This window comes from Azolla caroliniana, unplaced genomic scaffold (assembly GCF_043228905.1).
Source record: "Azolla caroliniana isolate FFs.n. ecotype wild unplaced genomic scaffold, voAzoCaro1.0.p SCAF_619, whole genome shotgun sequence".
Classification (NCBI taxonomy): Eukaryota; Viridiplantae; Streptophyta; class Polypodiopsida; order Salviniales; family Salviniaceae; genus Azolla; species Azolla caroliniana.
In genome coordinates this window covers 1-19004 of record NW_028231054.1, presented here as the reverse complement: position 1 = coordinate 19004, position 19004 = coordinate 1, and the positions used below count along the sequence as shown (strand labels likewise).

The following is a 19004-nucleotide window of genomic DNA, read 5'->3' as shown; positions in this document are numbered from 1 at the left end:
AGTCAACGCAGAGTACTATTGTTAGTCGTAGTAGAGTAGTATTTAGCTCCCTAAAAGGGTTCTATACATTGTAGTAGCTTGTAAGCTAGTCGCGCCATGGTGGTGTTTTCTTCTTTAGTAACCAAACCAAACCAAACCATTCAGTTCAAACCAAAACCAAGCCGTTGCCGATTGTTAGTCGTCGTGGAGTAGTATTTAGCTCCTTAAAAGGGTTCTCTACATTGTAGTAGCTTGTAAGTTAGTCGCGCCATGGTGGTGTTTTCTTCTTTAGTAATGAAACCAAACCAAACCGTTCAGTTCAAACCCAAACCAAACCATTGCCGATTGTTAGTCGTAGTAGAGTAGTATTTAGCTCCCTAAAAGGGTTCTATACATTGTAGTAGCTTGTAAGCTAGTCGCGCCATGGTGGTGTTTTCTTCTTTAGTAACCAAACCAAACCAAACCATTCAGTTCAAACCAAAACCAAGCCGTTGCCGATTGTTAGTCGTCGTGGAGTAGTATTTAGCTCCTTAAAAGGGTTCTCTACATTGTAGTAGCTTGTAAGTTAGTCGCGCCATGGTGGTGTTTTCTTCTTTAGTAATGAAACCAAACCAAACCGTTCAGTTCAAACCAAACCAAACCATTGCCGATTGCTAGTCGTAGTAGAGCACTATTTAGCTCCCTAAAAGGGTTCTATATGAAAGCCATTATTTACTGAAAAAGTGAGAGAGAGAGAGAAAGAAAGATATATTCATGTGTTCTAAGACCAAATTTAGACCAAATTTGGCCCGTGAGAAGCCATTATTTAGGCCCACAAAAAGTCATTAAATTTAGTAAAGAGAGAGAGAAAGAAAGAAACATTAACGTCTTCTAAGACCAAATTTGGCCAATGAAGAGAGAGAGAGAGAGACCACCTTGCAAGAAACCTTTCTTTCTTCTACGTTCCTCTTCCCTTTTGTTTTACCTGACTCCCTCCTGCCACAGATCTTTCCTACTACTACTACTACTACTACTACTACACAGATTTCTCAAATCCTTCCTTTCTGCCCAATTAACTATCCACAATTCCATGAGGGCGCTTCTCGCTTGGTCTGATCGCGGGGTAATTATGAATCAAAAACTCCGAGAGATAGATAGATAGATATATTTATATAGAGAGAGAAATGGAATTTGAAAATTTAAAAATTTTGAATTTCTATTGGATTTTAGCTTTGGTTTTTGTTTTGATTTTTATTTTGAGCATATATTCTACAAAATGATGCATAAGCTCTGTAACATTGATCTAGGATACTGGCCCTTCTTGCCTTCAGTTCAACAAAAATTCATGGTTTAACGTGTAGGTATAATCTTTCAGGAAGAAATCAAAGTACGGAAAAAAAACCTGAGAGAGAGGGTTTGAAATTGGATTTGATTTTGAATTTGAGCGTATCTTTCTCGAAATGATGCACAAGCTCTGTAGAAATTGATGAACCTGTCGCCTCGACTTCAGTAAGGATTCATGGTTTAGAGTCTAGCTTATTGGTGAATTTGGCATCTTTGATGAAGAAATGCGTATAAGTTAGTACACAAAATTTCATGTATGCCCCGAAATTAGAAGCATGTATTTCTGCCTCTTTCCATTTTGGTGTTGGTAAGAAGGATATGGTGGAGGTGGTTAACATAGCTGAAGTATTAATTACCACAATACGAAGGTTAATCATATACGAGGTTGAGAATCAAATTCACAATAAATTTGGGTATTGCTAAAATGATATGGCAGAGGTGGTTAATATAGTTTGGAGTACAACTACAACAATATAACAATTAAATTGTACAAGATGTTTAAAGACACATTCACAAGAAGTTTTAGACATATTGGACTGTAGCAGAGATCCCAATTTCCGTACAGTGCTCGACATTATGACCTTAGAAAAGATGAGGTTCCATGTATAAATGTTCAACATTATGAGCTTCTCTAGGTCAGGATCAACATATGTGATACACCTTGCTAGGTATGCTTTGCTTCACTTGCAGGAGCTCATAATGTCGGATCCTAATCTGGAATATGAATATCATAGTTGGAAAATATCTTAAGATATTTTGCTAAACATTAGTGGAATTTCAAGCCCCTTGACTGCTATTTTACTATTGCCAATAACATACTTCAAGGCTTTCATGACAATTCCGCGTTTCAGTTAACTCTTCTTAAACATGCTGGATGGTTTGCACTCACGATATTCTAGGGGAGTTTCCTCATATTCTCAGCTTCCAGAAGTTTTTGATGCAATATTTGATCCATGTTCAGTGTTTGTATGTTTTGGAGGATGATGCCACTTGTGATACTCGGGATAGGGGTTACAGGAGTGGGAGTCAATACAGTAAGTTATTATTTCGTACAAAAAAAGGGGGAGCCCTACCGTGGTGCGGCATAAACAGATTGATTAGCACAGCCATTCACATACTGTTACAATATCACATTCATTCTGGGCTCGATCATCTTTTTTTATGTCACGTGTGGGATAGCTTCTAGTCATTTGATGCTGACACTACTAGGATTGGGCATGACCCCACGTCTGGAAGACGTGATATCATGCTCTATCATTGCTTTTGGATCTCCTAATGTGCCCACGGAGTGTGGGAGTGAAGTCAACTTATGACTCTCATTTTATGACATGCACATTAGTTATCATTTGTGACGACAACCTTAACGTATACCTTGGTCACTATTTGGAGTGAGCTTTTACTTGTTCTTCAAGGGAAGAAGATGAAAGACAACAAGTTTTCTTGACATCGTGGGCAGAAATGAAATGAAATGTTATAGTAACATCTTCAAAACGACAAAGTGACCTATGGAATAAAAGTTATGCCATGTGAAATTTCCAGAATGTCTGGTGAAAATAAAGGAAAATTTAAATTCTATCTATATTAGGTAGCTTCCCTGTATAACAAGGCTGTTATTTAAGTACAATAACATAAGGACCATGGATACAAGCTAAATGGGAGTATAGTGTATACCTTGGTAATTGTTTGGAATGAGCTTCTACTTGCTTTTCAAGGGAAGAAGATGAAAGACAAGAAAATTTCTTGACGCTTAGGGCAAAAATAAAACAAAATTTTATATTAACATCCTCAAAAGGCCAAACTGACCTATGTGACCAAACATTATAGGTCCGTGAGAATCTTCTAAACTGTTTGGGAAGACAAGGGAAAACTAAAGTATACCTAAATAAGATAGCTTCTCAAGGCTGTTATCAAAGTACAATGAAATAAGGAGAATGGGTTCAAGGTATATGGGAGATGCAGTGTAAAATATAACTTGAGATGTAGACCCTGAGACAAAGAATTGCTTCTGAGACTCAACAGCAGATTACACCCGAATGATGACTCATCTAAGAATAAATACCAGAATCTAATCATCAAACTACTTAAAGTCTACCTTTAAAGTATGTGCTATGTTTAAGTGAGAAAAACATGTTAATGTCTTGTAATAGGCAAAGATGGCTTATGCAACTGAATGAGAGATTACATGAGTCTGAACAGAGAATGGCCGATGAAATCGAATAGGGTCTACCTAGTAAAATGAGTACTTCTATTTTTAAGAAAGAAAGATATGTTAATGTCTTTTAAGAAGCCAAAATGGCCTATAAGACCAAACAAGAGATTACATTTAAGTGTTGTATTGCCTTTGAAACAACAAATCAAAATAACTAGATGTTACTTAGTAAAAAAAGTAAATAACTAAAGAATCTTGTTATTGGCACATGTAAGATTCTCAGTTAGATATATTGTAATTTTTGTCTTCGAAGATCTCTAGCATAGGTCAACCCAGAATGGAGAGGTCTCCGAAGTGAGGGAAGCACTTGCGAAGGCGGGAGATAATGGCCTTTATCATTCAATGGCAAGGGTGGTGAGATTGTGGTGCATGGGGTTGGGGCTTACGTGCACGACAAATTGCTATTGCCTGATCTATAATAACCCCTTCATCATGTCCTGGTCAAGAGCCCATTTGTGTAGCCCTTGATTGACTTGTAGCATGAGTAGGAGTGATGGGGCTAAAGAAGTTGTGATTGTTCTTTGTTGATGAGCTTTATTAATGTTTCCCTGTGTCTCTTGAGTTCTAGCAAGAAAAGTCCCAAGCACGATTAGTCCTCATATTCCATTACCTTGTGTAGTGGGCTAAATCCTTGCTTAAAGAGGCAATGGTATCTCCCTCTCATTTCATAAAAATCACTACAGTGGCAAACATAGTAGCGTCGGATTCCATTTCTTGATGACACAGTTGGGAAATTCTAGAGATATTCGTGCATATCTGCCTACTGCAATCTCTAATTGATGTGATGAATTTCACTTCAGCAAATCACACTGCACAACACATAAGATAAATGTATCTCCATATAAAATAGCCTGATGATGAATCCATCCTCCGATGTGTGTAAAAAGTGTCTTATAATGGGCCATCTTCCTACCAAGCAATAGTTTGGGGCTGTTCCATGTTATCTTGTTTTCCAAGTTAATAATATCAGCTTGGATCACTCTATTCTTTTCTACTTTGGTAATGTTTAGATGGGGAAAACCCAAGGTACATTGGAAAAGGGGTAGTGCATTTGAGCTTATGCCATATGTCTCGAACTACAATTGCATTTTAGCATACCAACAGTGAACTTCTCTATGTTCAGTGAGTTGTTTCGATGACATAAGTGCCAACTCGAGTACCTTCTTTAGGGAGCTCCCAAAGTCGTTGGATACAGGTCACTGATCAGAATAATGACTCGATGATTATAGGGGCTGCTCCCATCTCTCCCTGGATTATATCTAGAACATGGAGATGTTCATTGTCGTATGCTCAAATGCAACAATGGTTTATGAAAGAAAGAAGGATATATTAATGTGTTTTAAGAAGGCTGAAATGGGCTATGAATGGAATGAGAGATTACACCTTGAAATGTTGTCTCATATTCTAGAACAACATACCCAAAAAAATGTAATTAAATCAGTTAAATTGCCTAAGGTAACAGATAATCTCATTGGGTAAGCACTTAACATTCAGAGCTTTTATTTGGAATTATTTCAGCATACTCACGAGGGAATACAATGTGCATGCAATGATATTGCATTTCGACCAGGTAAAGCTTTATCATTCTAATGTAATGCTTTTTCACTTCATTCACGCTATATAAGTTCTGTTGCTTTGTGTTTTAGAAAGACATCTTGTACTTTTAAATCTTTTGGTGGTTTAGAGATGTGAGCAACGTTTGTTTGAATCAGATGGCAGTCAACTTGTTGCAGCAGTTGGTTGCCGTGTGCTTGTATATGATGCAATTGAAGGCGATCTTCTTCACTCCCTTAAGGGTCAGTTGCACACTTTAGAGTACTAGTAATATGGCTACCCACTTTTGTAATGCACAAAGGATTTTATTGTAGAGATCTAAAATTTTGCAAAATCTGGTTCACAACATGAGAAATGATGGAGGAATTGCAAAGTAAAATTTTCTGGGAACTTGATGGAAAACCAGTGCTTCTGTTCTGCATCTTCCAACTCTTGTAATGTTTCATTATCAGAGTTCATTGGATTTAATTTCTGTTTCTCTATTTCCTCAGGACATAAAGATATTGTTCTCTGTGTTTCCTATTCACGGGATGGAAAACGATTTGCTTCAGGAGGAGCTGACAAGACTGTCATTATATGGAATTACAAGGTTTGTGTTCATCTTAATATGTGACGCTCTATGAATTCAGCTATCTGCGAATAATGCCCTGCACCTTTGTTTATCTCTGTCTGTATTATATTCTGGGTGTATTCCAAAGTTTGATGTGAAGTGATTGAGATTTCTATTCTTCTTGAATGGTGTATATGTATCTCTGGAGGCAATGGGTTCATTAAAGTAATTGATGGGGCTATATTCTTGTCTCTTGCAGATTCCATAAAGTAATAAAATATATATAAAATCCGTCTGGATTATATTTTATGAGTTAGATACATCTTCTATTAGTTAAAAATACAAGTTTTGTTTCGTTTGGAAGGGGAGAGGGGGAGGTAATAGAATGAAACTTCTGTCATTCTTCAATCTCATCACATTGCAATTCTGCCTTAACATCCTGTGCCTACATATTTCATGATTCCTACAGAAGATAACTCATAACATACTTACCAATGAAATATAGTTTATTCATAATCTCTGGAAAATATTTTTGTGACTTGACTGACTAGTCTTCTGAAATTGATCTCGTATTTTATGTGGGGATGACTCAGTGTAATTTTTACTTTGAGATTTTCATTTTCATCAAATCATGATCATATAGGTTGCTTATATAGATAGAACCCCTTGAATATTGACCACTTACATTTCTTAACAGATACGTTTGCTCTCTTCTTACCGTTTCCTTGCTTGTGTAAGTGTTTGAATATGGTCTCTGTCCAGGCAGAGGGTATTCTGAAGTTTAGTCACAATGATCGCGTGCAGTGTCTTGCATATAATCCTGTCACTCAGCAGGTAACCAGATTTCTAATTTTACGTTCTTAAATTTTTGTTTTATTGCATAGAGGAAACATTCTGGACCACATATTTACACACATTTTTCTAATTTCTCTAAAATCATAGTTGGCAAGTGGGACATGCAGTGATTTTGGTATCTGGTCTCCAGAGCAGAAGACTGTTTTAAAACACAAGACTGTGTCAAAGGTGGGATTCGATACGTGTCCATTGAAACTACTAATACTCCACCTATAAAATGTGATTGTTACAAAGAGAAGAAACTTCTTGATAGCAGGTGTTATCACTCTCATGGACTGGTGATGGACAAAAATTAGCTTTGGGCATGTATAATGGACAAGTTTTGATATGCGATAAAAATGGCGTTGAGCAGGTAAGAAAATGGAATTTCTATCGACCTGTAAGGTTTGATAATGAGGAAAATTTCAAGGTCTTCCATGTGGAATTGTTCAGAGATTTTGATAGAGTAATATTAAATAATAGTAAATGAAAAGATTCTTTTCAGACATTATAAATCAACTTTATAAAGATTTTGATATATTAGTAGAGTCATTGTATAATTCCATTTGTCTAGAAGTTGTAAGAATGATTGTGAGGCCTGCAAGAAGCAATTGTGATGGTAATGAAGGAGACAAACTATATCCCAGTAATGTGTAAATCATTCAAATTCTCGTGATTTTTTTTCAAAGTAGATTTTGTAAAATTTTGTTTTCTCTCCATTAAGATAGAGAATTACAATAGAATATTTCATTCTCGAGAAATTGCTCTCTCTCCATCTACTGTTTCTTATTGAAGCCTAAAACAAATTAATTATATACTTTTTATTTTCCTAGAGGAAATTTGGGAAAAAGAAAAAATGTGTCCACAATACTAAGAGCAGTTCGAATTTAGAAGACAGAATGTGGGGGGCCAAGCTGGGAGATGTGTAAGCAATCTAGTAGTAGTTAAATTGATTGTCCTGATGTAATGAAATGTTCATTATGTGTGAATCATATTCACTTTACGAGAATCAGGGAATCAACAGTCTGTCAAATTCTGTGGTTGAAGCTTGCTTATTCAACATGAAGGTAAAACTGGCCGTTAGAACACAAGCATAGCTTTCACTATCAAACAGAAACGCTGAAACAAGTCATTACATTAATAATCTTGCATTAAAGTGGTGGGTTAGCATTCTTTGCATGCTACAGGTAACAGATCTCATGATCCAAGAGTTTTTATAATTTCTATATTCACCCAATCAATTCTCTCAAATAATCTGTATATCCATCCAAACAGATTCAACTACAAACACTACTTACATATTTTTTTTCTACATCTTTTAGAGGACAAATACGACTTTTTTTGAGAACATTTTCCTTCAAGGGATGGATGGTGGGCGTGCTGGATTTTTCTCTCTATGAGATTCACTCATATCCTAGTGAGAGATGGAAAATAGATTTTTAATACCTATTCTGAGATCATGGGGAACAACCCATCCCCACATGATTAAAGTAACCAGAATTCTTTAGTTTCAGCATGATTTTTTATATTTGCAAAGATAGCCAGTGGCTATTTCTGACTAGGTTCTCTCAATGTCATATTGGCTGTAGTTGTTTTTGGGTTGTTTAATCTATTATTCAAATGATCACCATGTTCTGCTAATATTCTTGTTGCACAATACTCATAAAGTCTGATTACGATATTAAAAAACAGTTAGAGAAGGAGAGGCAACCAAGATGTGATTCACCATTCATTGAGTTGATTGCGTTCATGGGTTCCATGTTTGTTCTTGGAATCAAAGTTTTAACCCGAAATGAACATTCGGAACACAATGTACAATTTTTTTAATCTATAAAAGAGGTTTATTTTATTTTCCTTTTGAGAAGGCTCATGTAGGTGGTCTTTTGTTGAAGATTGTTTGCTGAGAACTGTATTTTGCATGTGCAACATGTTCACTGTAATTTGGATTAGTTTTTGAGGTCGTTGCAGCATGATTTGATGATAGCTTCATGGGAGAACAGCAATGAATACTTTGAAAGAAAAAAGATTAATAATGTGCATAGTTTGATGGTGTTAAACTTCATGTGTTTTGGAAATTCTGTTGAGATTCTATTGGAGATTCTTTAGAGAATGGCAAATATAACATCTTTGCTTTATATTTTTCGGTGAGAGCAGATGAAAATTGAGAGAAGTTCTGCTGTCTGTGCATTACAATGGAATGTAACAAAAAATAAGACATCTAGTACTCTATCTATTGGCTGTATGGACGGAACTTTGTCTTTCTACGACTTATCAGGCAAGCAGGTTTGCTATTTTCATGTGGTAGATACGGAAAATTCCACAGTTTCAGGATTATTTCTGGTTGAAACTTAACAGAAACTCTGTTGCCATCTCATTCTTTTGACAGGTTGGAAAGGATAACAACCTTGGTTTTAACTCTTGTTCATTGTGTTACTATGGTACACAATTTATTTGTATTGGTGGCTCCAACAGGCAGGTAGATTACACCCTCACCTACCTTTATAACTCTGTAGTCAATGTTGGTCCAATGAATGTGATTGTAGGATTGTAAATGATGCACTTACGGAAACTGGGAATCCATTAAAGGATGATAGAGCTGGACAATGAGGAGAAGATCTATATGATGCAGCGTGAGAGATCATGTCCCTGGAAAATTTTGATGACAAACTATGTGGTTTCTCACTTTTCTGCTGGATAGAGTTTGAGATAGGATGGCCTTACTGATGAATCCTTAAAATTTTATGCTGTCGACATAAGACACCAGTTATTGTTTCATTGTGATCTGGCATGATTTCAAATTTATATAAGGTTGGGCTCATTAGCTTTTACCTAAACTTGCAAATCCTGGCATGTTTACTCAGCGGAAGAAACTTTCAATGGATGATATAATTTTTCATTGCAGTCATTACCATCATTGTGCAGAAATGTCAACATCATTAGTTCATCCTAGTGACTATGGATTTAGATGGGGAATGGACATTGCACACAATTTAGTTATACAAATGGCGTGGATTAAATTATACAAAACATTACAATTTTATGCCAATTCTAGATTTAGAAAATACTTATGCTCAAATAAGTTGAATTCTTGTATTGGGGCCAATACAAAATGTGGTGTGTGCATGCTGTATGCCCCGTCTTAAATTTACATCAGTTCCATGGTTTGGTTACAAAATCCAGTAATTTGTTTACATTAGTCAGGCAGGGATGTCCACATCGAGTTTTCTTTGTTCATCATTGCTACTCATGAATTACCTATGCTTCATAGGATGGCTAACAAGGATGACTAAATTGGCTTGACCTTAAATCCGAGGAAGAGTTGATTGGTCGGGTGCTAGAAGGTTTCAGGATTTTCGTCACATGTGGGCCAGCTTGTTGGTTTGTCAGCCTATCATGGGCATTACTTACAATTTGAGTGATATACTTCTCTTCATTACCTTCACCACGTCCCAATGTGAGCTTTTTTCTGCTCTACTCTGTGTTGGTCTTTTGTGTGCACACTTGATGGAGAAGTTATTTTCGTTACAGAATCTGGACAGAATATATTCAAACCTTAAAAAATGCTTAAGAGGGCAGGATATATGAGGACCCCAAAAGGATACAGAACCTTCTAAAGGTTTCTCTAGGTTCTATCCATAGTGAATGAGAACCTATATTTGAAAGTTATCACGGACATTCCGTCTCTGGTGTTGGACAGGAGAGATCTCGTCTGGGATCAGGAGGTGACCAACCCACCATTTATTATCTTTAAGTGAATCAGTTTTTTCTTTTTCTAGGTGCTGTATAGTCTCTTCTAGTTTTTATCCAAGAATATCCTAAACTGCACTAGCATCCCATCATCCTCATTTCAATTGAGATATTAACTCCAGGATCCAGTGCATACCTCTTTGTACCTACAAAAACCGGAAGCTTATACAAAATGACTGAGAAAAAGCTTATTGTAAATTACTAAAAGAAAGTGCTGTGCTGATCCAAGGTAAAATAAACCTCCTAGAATCAATACCTTTAGTCTTATCCATACTCCTTGCAATTGATGATGGCATACCATTGTGTACTCACCTCATTATTAAAGAGTATATGGAAACTTTGCGACTGGTTTTTGCATGATTTAAGTTTTCCCCGACAAATAAGGTGAGATTCTTTGCTATTGTAATTTTGGGGTAGGAAGTGTTTTAATAATATACAATTTCAGGTTGTATTCTACACAAAAGAAGGTGTTAAGCTTGCAATTCTGTGCGAGACATTGGACCAGATCTCTGTTGTAAGATCACATCCTAAACAAGATTATGTTGCTATTGCGTGCAATGATGGTTGCATTTCCATGGTTCAGATAGTATTCATGAAGGTATGATTTCAGATTTAAATATTTCGAATCTTGATTATATACATATATATCTCGTAGGGCAAGCATCACCCTTGTAGTAGTATCTCATGTGGCTTCAGAGCTTCTCTCTCCTATAATATCCAATTCCAGTATAGTACTATGTTGCTGATTGCATGAATAGCTCATGACGTCCTATTTATGTGGAAGAACATAAGCTTTTTTACTTTCGATTTTCAATGTATCTATCTTTTCTCCTAGAGTTGACTTCCATTTGGTAGGCCCTATGAACTTGTTAATGACAGTGGTAAAATTAATCTGGTAAACTGTACACTTAGTTTGTACATATAGTAGATTTTTATCGAGAATGATTATTCTTTCAATTTACCAATAGACCAAGATAAACGTGGTGCAAACATTCTAAATTTTAATTATTTGACAATGGATCATTCCTTTATGTGACAGATACATGGTCTACACCTAGAGCAGTATGCCTTCCGAGAGTCTTTGACTGATGTCATCGTTCAAAATTTAATTTCCAATGAGAAGGCATGTATTCGTATGTTTCAATAACCATTTAAGTCTTTATTGCCATTGGTTAATTAGTATGATATGTTCTTTTTCCACTAGTTATTTACATGGTACGGTTTTATATTGAATCAGCCAATCAGTTAATTAGTGTGACATGTTCTTTTCCCACTACTTGGTAGGACCTTACATTGAATAAGTCAAAAAAGAATGGAACCTTTAGTTAATATGAACGTTAGATACAAGATCTGAGTCAATTTTAAAAAATCTGAGTACAAATAAAAATTGACAGATAAAGACACAATTCTGAGAGACAAAGATATATTAACATCTTTTAAGAGGCTGAAATGATCTGTAAGACCAAACAAAAGATTACATCTCAATTGTTGTCTCGCCTTTGAGAACAAACCAAAATGTTTCTAAAGTTAAAAAAAAGTAAATAAGATAAAAAGTGACTAAAGAGTCTTGCTACCGGTATGAGTCAGATATATTGAAATTTGTAGTCTCCAAAAGATCTCTAACATAGGTAGATCCATAATGATAATGGAGAGGTCTCTGAAGCAAGGGAAGCACCTGCAACGAGTAACATTCTTATCAAAGTACAAGCAAGAAACCACTAAAAAAGTTGATTATCAGTACAGTCTGATATTCCTGCCATTGATAATCTCACTCTGACTCATAATCTCACTCTTGACCCATTGATAATCTCACTCTGACTCATAATCTCACTCTGACCCATCGGGAAATCTCTTTAATGCATCTTTTTTTCCCTTGGTAAAATACTCCACAAGGGCAACCATCCGTTCATACTTATCTGGATGATAATTCACGTGCAAGGAAACCGGCAGAAAATTGTCAAAGCTAGGGTCTTTCCTTATCTTTGTGAACATGACTTTGCTGTTCATAAAGAGGTAGTAATCCATAACTCTCTTTGATGCATGAAGCCCTTCATAACCCGGGTGAGATGGAAAGAAGAGCTCCTCATTGAATACCGCTTGATCCCATGCTTTTTCTTTTGCTAGCCGAGTAGTTACACGGTCCAGCAATTCAATAGATGGAACAGTTGGCCTAATGTAGAATAACCCTGAGTTAAATACCCATATTCTCATAGTATGGGCAAACCTTGCCCAACCCATCTTCGCATCATCTGAGACATCATCATAACCATATGCTGTATAATTTGTATCCCCATCTGTCATGGATTCGACATCACAATCTCTATAGAGATGTAAGAAGGGATTTTGAAAAAAGAGGATGTCCACATCAGAAAGCAGAACACTATATCCCAGCACCAAAAACTCTCTCAAGAGATGAAATTTAAGGCCTGAGATAGCATGGTTAGCACCAGTTCCTTTCTGAGCATCTGGAATGCTGGCATCTCGCCGATAAAATGGCACTTGGTTTGATCGACAGAATTCAGCAATCGGATCATCTAATGCCACAAGGAGGTAATTACTGATACCTGCACTCTTTATTGAAGAGAACCACACCCTCACCATCTCTCTTACATTGTAATTAGCAATTCCAACTAAGAGCTCTTGATTTGGGGCTATTTTGGCCAAGATCTTGGCAAGTTCTGGATTCACGCTCATATCGGGCTTCACAGGTGGACTTGTCCTCAGACTTCTCACTGTACCCAGTTTTCCAGCCTTCTTCGGTGGACCAAGAGCAGCAAACTGTTGAAGGGCTGCTACCTTCTGCTGCTCTATCTGCTTGAGGTTTATTTTGAGAACAGTATTTTCCTCTTTGAGTGTTGTCAGCTCTTCTTTCAAAGAGTCGATTTGACCTAGAGGTTCTCTTTCACAGGACATCTTTGCAAAACAAAAACAAAGAAAAAACAAATAACTCTCTCTCTCTCTAAAATCTTTCCATGCATCCACATTATAGTAGTAATTCAATAACTAATCATACACTTACACTATGGCAGAAATTGCGCAGATCATATCTATCATACATCCCTACTAGGATAGCAATAACATACTGATCCTGATCATATACACTGATTTCAATTGTAGACTCGGTACAAATAGCCCATGCTACCAAGACTCTACCAATCCTAGGCCTTGGGGTTCAAAGGCTAGGCTTACACACCTCCTTAATATATACCATACATATTTCTTCTTAAGTTTACTAGATGCCACTGTGGAATGTAGGAGTTGGAACTTGGAAGGCATGAGCTTCTCGACTTCGCCACAGAACCTTACCAACTGTGCTTACATCCATATGGGCTCTGTGTGTGTGTGTGTGTGTGTGTGTGTGTCACTCTTTATCATACAAGAACACAGAGGTCGAAAGATTGCAGGCATACCCGATAGTGAGAGAAGAGTCCGTGGGGCTGGTAGAAGGACCAGAGGAGGCCCATGAGGGTGCCCAAAGACACGGCGATCAACACTTTACTAGCATCTCGCAAACCCCTGCTCCCTGCAACCCCTCCATCCAATTTCTTGCCCATGGATCCTTTCTCTGGGTATCAGGCAGAGGAGAGAGACCGACCGATCGATCGATCGATCGATCGATCAAGGCGTGCAGCTGTCTGCCTATCTCCGCGCAGAGATCTTGCAGGCTTCCGAAGGCCCTGCTCTGTCTCAGCCTACCCCCCAATTTATATATGTATGCATATAATATATGTACATACATGAAAACATTTTCAAACTTTCTGGAAAAATAAGGGCTATTTTGGTAAATTCTCTTTTAAGTGATGATTCTCTTGCACTCCTAATCTCTTCTTCTTCAATTTTTGTGTTCACTTGAGACCAAGGTGCTTCTCTTTTATAGTCCTTCTGCGGTTATTGTCACTCGATTAGTACGAGTGAAAAGACATGGTAGGAATCAGCAACGGCTTGGCTCGAGCCTAAACCGAACCGCCAAATCGCGCGGTTTGGTGGTTCGGTTTAGGCTTGAGCTTCCTTAACTGGTTTGAACTTGGTTTGGGATTGCTCAAATTGGTTACCAAGCCGGGTAAGGCTTAATCGGCTTGTCCAAACCGGTATAGAAACCGGTCCGTTCCGGTCCAGGTTTGGAAACCCCCAAACTACGAACCATTGCCGATTCCTAAGACACAACCTTGAAACGATTCATTTCATCTTCTTCATCGTAGCCATCAGGTTTTTTTTCTAAATCCTGAGCAAGGTGTACGTAGATGAAAGATAATAAGTGTAAGCTCGGCCATTGGCTTGGCACCTGAAGACACGAAGAGATCCAAGGTACACCCAACACAGACTCGTGACCCGACAATAATACAAGCGCCCATGATGATGAAAGCACGTGTGCTTGGTGCAAAAGGGGAAATGCAAAAAGGGGAAAAACGACTTAGTGGAGAAAGAAGATAGGCCTTTGGCGAAATCATGGGTCGGAGAAACCCAATTTGAAGCACCTTGGCACCACCCTACGAATCGATGATCGATGTTTTTGGGTCGGCAAGATCCCAACATTGCTAGGTCGAGATCAAGTATGACGAAGGAGCAAGGTAAAGACCAAATGGCCTTAGAGGCCTACAAATTAGAGGAACCTCTCTATCTCTCTCTCTTCCCGGGTCCCCAGGCCAGTGCAGTTGCCAACAGCAAGCAATCTAGGAATCGGCAACGGTTCACTTTCGGCTTAACCGGTTTAGCCTTGCCCAAACCAAGCCCAGTTAAGCCTTAACTGGTTTGGGAGTTTTCGAACTTGAACCGAACCGATTCCCAAAACAGTTTGGCCCAAAACGGTTAGGTTGGGCTTGAGCCATCCCAACCCAAGCTCAACATGGTTATGGAGCAGCAGCAGCTACCGTTGACATCGTGTTGCTGCACACCGGACCTGCAGCTTCAAGCCTTCAGCCTAGACTTCTTCACACTTGGAGGCATATATTCTTTGCTTGATCCTAAGGGGAACAGTTGATTCATCCAAACTCCTTCTTTTTCCAGCTTCACAATGTCTGCCTGTGTTGATTACATGAGCCGGTTCTGTGTGTTGAGATCTGAAAAGGGGTAGGCAAGGTGTATTAGAAGGGGGAAGATCATCGATGTCCCTACTATGAAGTTTGAGCCAGGTACTTAATGGTGAGTATCAGTTACGTGCCAATCATGGGTGAGAGGTTCCCACAATCTCTACAGAGGTTAACTGCTTGGGAGAGGGCTTTAGTGACCACCGGTCAAGTTCCTAGTTCTACTATTAATGGGTTGCACCTGATAATGTGTAATATGATTTTAACCAATGACCCCAAGGTTGCAAACCTCTGCATCTGCTGCCTTCCTCAGAGAATTTTGGGCCCTTAAAAGGGATTTCAAAGGGTATATATGATTTTACATACTCTACCAGCAACCCATCAGATGTGAAAAATGGATGCATTTGTTTGATATCCTATAAATGTCTCAGATTTTCCAACCTTGACTTTGAGAGATCTGGCCGTACAGAAAGGCATCACTGTTTCTAGATGGGTCTATAGTCTCTCATGTGAATTTGAAATGGCTACAATTCATTCACATACAATAAGATTGCTATTGAAACTCCTGCAAAGCTTTGTCCTGCTCCCCTAATCAGAAATCTCATCAATGTGCAATCCAAAAGTTGTAGGTGAGAAAGAACAGACTTGCTCCTGAAACCTGCTTGCTCTAATGCCCTGTATTATTTCTTTTTAGTCCAACAATTAACTTATGTCCTAAACCCTTTTGTCTGTCAATATTTAATGATTCCATGGGTGACCTCTCTTTGTATTTGGGTGCATATCTCACCATATTCAACAAACCAATTATTCCGGGAGGCAATATCTCACCATATACACTCTAATGTGTGGAAATGCTTGCACTGCCAAGCTGTGCAAACTTGTGCTAAATGACCCAAAACTTATTACCCTCCATTGAGGAGAAAAAGAACGGTAGGTATAAATTACCATGGAAGTGAAATTTATTGAAACTAATTTCTGTAGTATAGTATTGTTTTGTTAGTCTTTTGGTACTCACTCCCTACTTTTAAGAAATTCAATTCCTCTTTGACCTTTTGAAGAAGATTTTGTCACGCATCTATCAAGAAAGAAAAAGAAAGAAAAATTGTATTGATGGATTTAAAAATGCCAAAATAGCCAATAAGATTGAACAAAAGGTTATATCTTAAATGTCTCAAATTTGAGAAAAGAAACCATAATAATTTTAACTAAACATTGGGTACTAAAGGATCAATTTTTGAAACACTTAATATTCGAAAGTTGGATCAATAGAGACCTCAGCCTGTAATGTATCTCCAATAAAGGCCTAAACTCTAAACCCTTTTAATATATGACAACGACTTGTGTCTCTTGAGTTCTAGCATAAGTAGTACCAAGCACCATTGGTATTTGTATTTGAAGAAAGAAAGTTACATTAATGTCCTCAAAAATCCTCCAAAACTTTTGTCTTCAAAAATCCTCCAACACAACCTGCTCCAGGATGGAGAGATTTCCGAGGGATGTGAATCTCCTTCAATGGGTGATAATGGTCTTTATTTCTCAATGACAAAGATGACAAAGCCATGGCACAAATGATCATGGTCTATGCGGACGAGACATTCCTACTTTCTTATCTATAGTAGCCCCTTTCAGTGGCTTGTTCTAGCATCTACTTTTGTAGTTCTTGATTGACTTCTAGGATAAGGAGTGATGAATCTAAAGAAATTCATTATGGTTCCCTCTATACCTCCTAAGTTGTATTGTTGTCTTTTTAACAACTTCCCTCTATACCTCCTAAGTTCTAGCAAGAACACTCCCAAGCACCATTGCTGTTTGTATTCCATTACCTTTTGGAGTGGGCCAAAGGTTTGATTGGAGAGACACTGATATCTCCTCCTTATTTCATAAAAAATGGCACAATGGCAGACATAATGTTTTTCAGATTTCACCCCTCAATGGCATAATTGGCTGATCCATTCTTTCACAGATTCGAGTACATACCTGCCTGTCTCAATATCTATCTAATGCAAAAAAGTCCTAAGCTTCCCATGATAGTGGAGCTCATGAGATAGATGTGTATCCATCTAAAGAAGTCCCAGTAGTAAATCCATATTGGGACATTTGTAGAAAGAGTGTCGTATAGTGGGGGTGGCCCATGCACAAAAATTTTATCTGGCAAAATGGTTTATGAGACCAAAATAGACATTGTATCTTAAAATGATGATGGTTGGCATAGATTTTACGAAGTCTAGTTTGTTCCAACTTGAATCTTGTTTATGTGAAGCATACGTTAAACTAGAAAAATAACTGATTTGATTTCATCCAGTTTCATTCCCAGTATGTCTTATTTATCCATCTCTGTTTCAGGTCAGAATTGAATGTCGTGAGTATATATCTAAAATAGCAGTTTACCAGAAAAAGGTGGCAGTTCAACTCCCAAGCAGAATTGTCATCTATGAGCTTCATCAAAACAATGACACACAAGAAAATGATCAAATATCTACTCAAATCACTGCAGACATTGATTATAGTCTCCTTGTTTTAACCTCAGCTCATGTTATATTATGCCAGGTGAACTATTTCAACTAGTTATAACCGCAACCACGACATAGATGTTTTTATTGTTTATAAACCATCAATGATTGTGAATAATTTTGATTTCTTACGCTATCATTTTGAGGATCTTTAGTAAAATTGTAAATTTATGAAACATTGTTCATTCTAAGAAAATTATATATACTGCCAGAATCAAATAAATAAGATATGGCACGAATAGGAACTCACATGAAAATGATAAGCTAGAGATTAGAAGTGTGACCAGTTTCAATGTGTATAATTTCTTTCCAATAATAAGAATATGGTAGGAATATGGAGTTGCATGCCATCTGGGACAGAGGCATATTTTATAGACGGATTTCTGATAAGGTGAAGTATTTATTTAAACCGAAGGTTAGAATTTAGAAAATAAGGGCTCTTTGGTACATTTTTATGTCTAGCCTTAGGGGGGTTTTCTTAATACTAACGTAGTATCTTTTTTTGGACAAAATATGGTAGGAAAATGTGGTAAATAAGCACAATTTAGGGGAATAACCCAGGTCTTGGCTATAAGACGAACTTACTTTAATGCATGGGATGAATCAAGATATTAAGGCCTATCAGAGTTTCTTTATTTTTTAGTGTTGTTAGTGATAGTCAATGTGTGGGCTATTCATAGCTAAAATTTGGTATTGTTTTTGGATGATTTGAATCAGGAATCAAGCTTACTACTTTTTAGCTTTAATGGGGAAAAAGAAAAGGAATGGCATTTGAGCTCTGCAATTCGATATCTGAAGGTCAATTTTCACTTACAATTCACAAACAAAGCTTTTGTATTCTGTTGTGAACGTACATTTAGCAACATATATTTTTGCCTGCTGCCTTTGAACTGACCTTTTTATTGTCATGTGAATATCCATTTTGCATTTCATTGATCAGATTCTTATGTAGTAAGAGCTTCCTGTATTATTAGTTGCGACTTTGCCAAAGACCAAGATTATCTATGCTGGTATAGAATGAAATATGATGGTTACTTTGGGAACCATTGCATGGATTGTAGACAAATGAAAGACATATGATAGCACTATACAATAATCCATGGATATCATGAATGGCCTCCAATACATTAATCCATGGAGGAGTAATTATTATACACATGGCCTTGTAAACCAATTATAATGGCTATTTTTATTGTTTTTAAGGGTAAGATAGGTAGGAAACTGGTTATCCTAGGAGTTGGGACACATGGGAACACGTGGCGATCTAGGAGACT

At 37.4% G+C, this 19004-nt stretch overlaps 3 protein-coding genes across 3 annotated transcripts; 2 read left to right on the top strand and 1 right to left on the bottom strand.

The window, feature by feature from the left end:
• The first annotated feature begins 1048 nt into the window (after positions 1–1048).
• On the top strand, positions 1049–11343 carry LOC147847848 (uncharacterized). The gene is made up of 11 exons (XM_087338786.1): positions 1049–1081; positions 5030–5081; positions 5224–5307; positions 5557–5654; positions 6378–6449; positions 6558–6638; positions 6727–6822; positions 8604–8732; positions 8836–8925; positions 10642–10794; positions 11236–11343. The coding sequence occupies exons 1-11, from the start codon at positions 1049–1051 to the stop codon at positions 11341–11343; spliced, it is 996 nt and encodes a 331-aa protein (XP_087194912.1).
• Positions 11344–11606: 263 nt separating this feature from the next.
• Positions 11607–13876, bottom strand: LOC147847847 (arabinosyltransferase RRA3-like). The gene is made up of 3 exons (XM_087338788.1): positions 13607–13876; positions 12010–13109; positions 11607–11949 (listed from the first exon to the last, which is right to left on the bottom strand). The coding sequence occupies exons 1-2, from the start codon at positions 13748–13750 to the stop codon at positions 12024–12026; spliced, it is 1230 nt and encodes a 409-aa protein (XP_087194914.1). The 5' UTR covers positions 13751–13876; the 3' UTR covers positions 11607–11949; positions 12010–12023.
• Positions 13877–17369: 3493 nt separating this feature from the next.
• Positions 17370–18528, top strand: LOC147847846 (uncharacterized; the record flags this gene model as incomplete). Its single annotated transcript, XM_087338787.1, has 3 exons — positions 17370–17422; positions 17564–17767; positions 18448–18528. Coding segments are annotated over exons 1-3 (294 nt in total), but the record flags the coding sequence as incomplete, so codon positions are not given.
• Between the last annotated feature and the right edge of the window lie 476 nt (positions 18529–19004).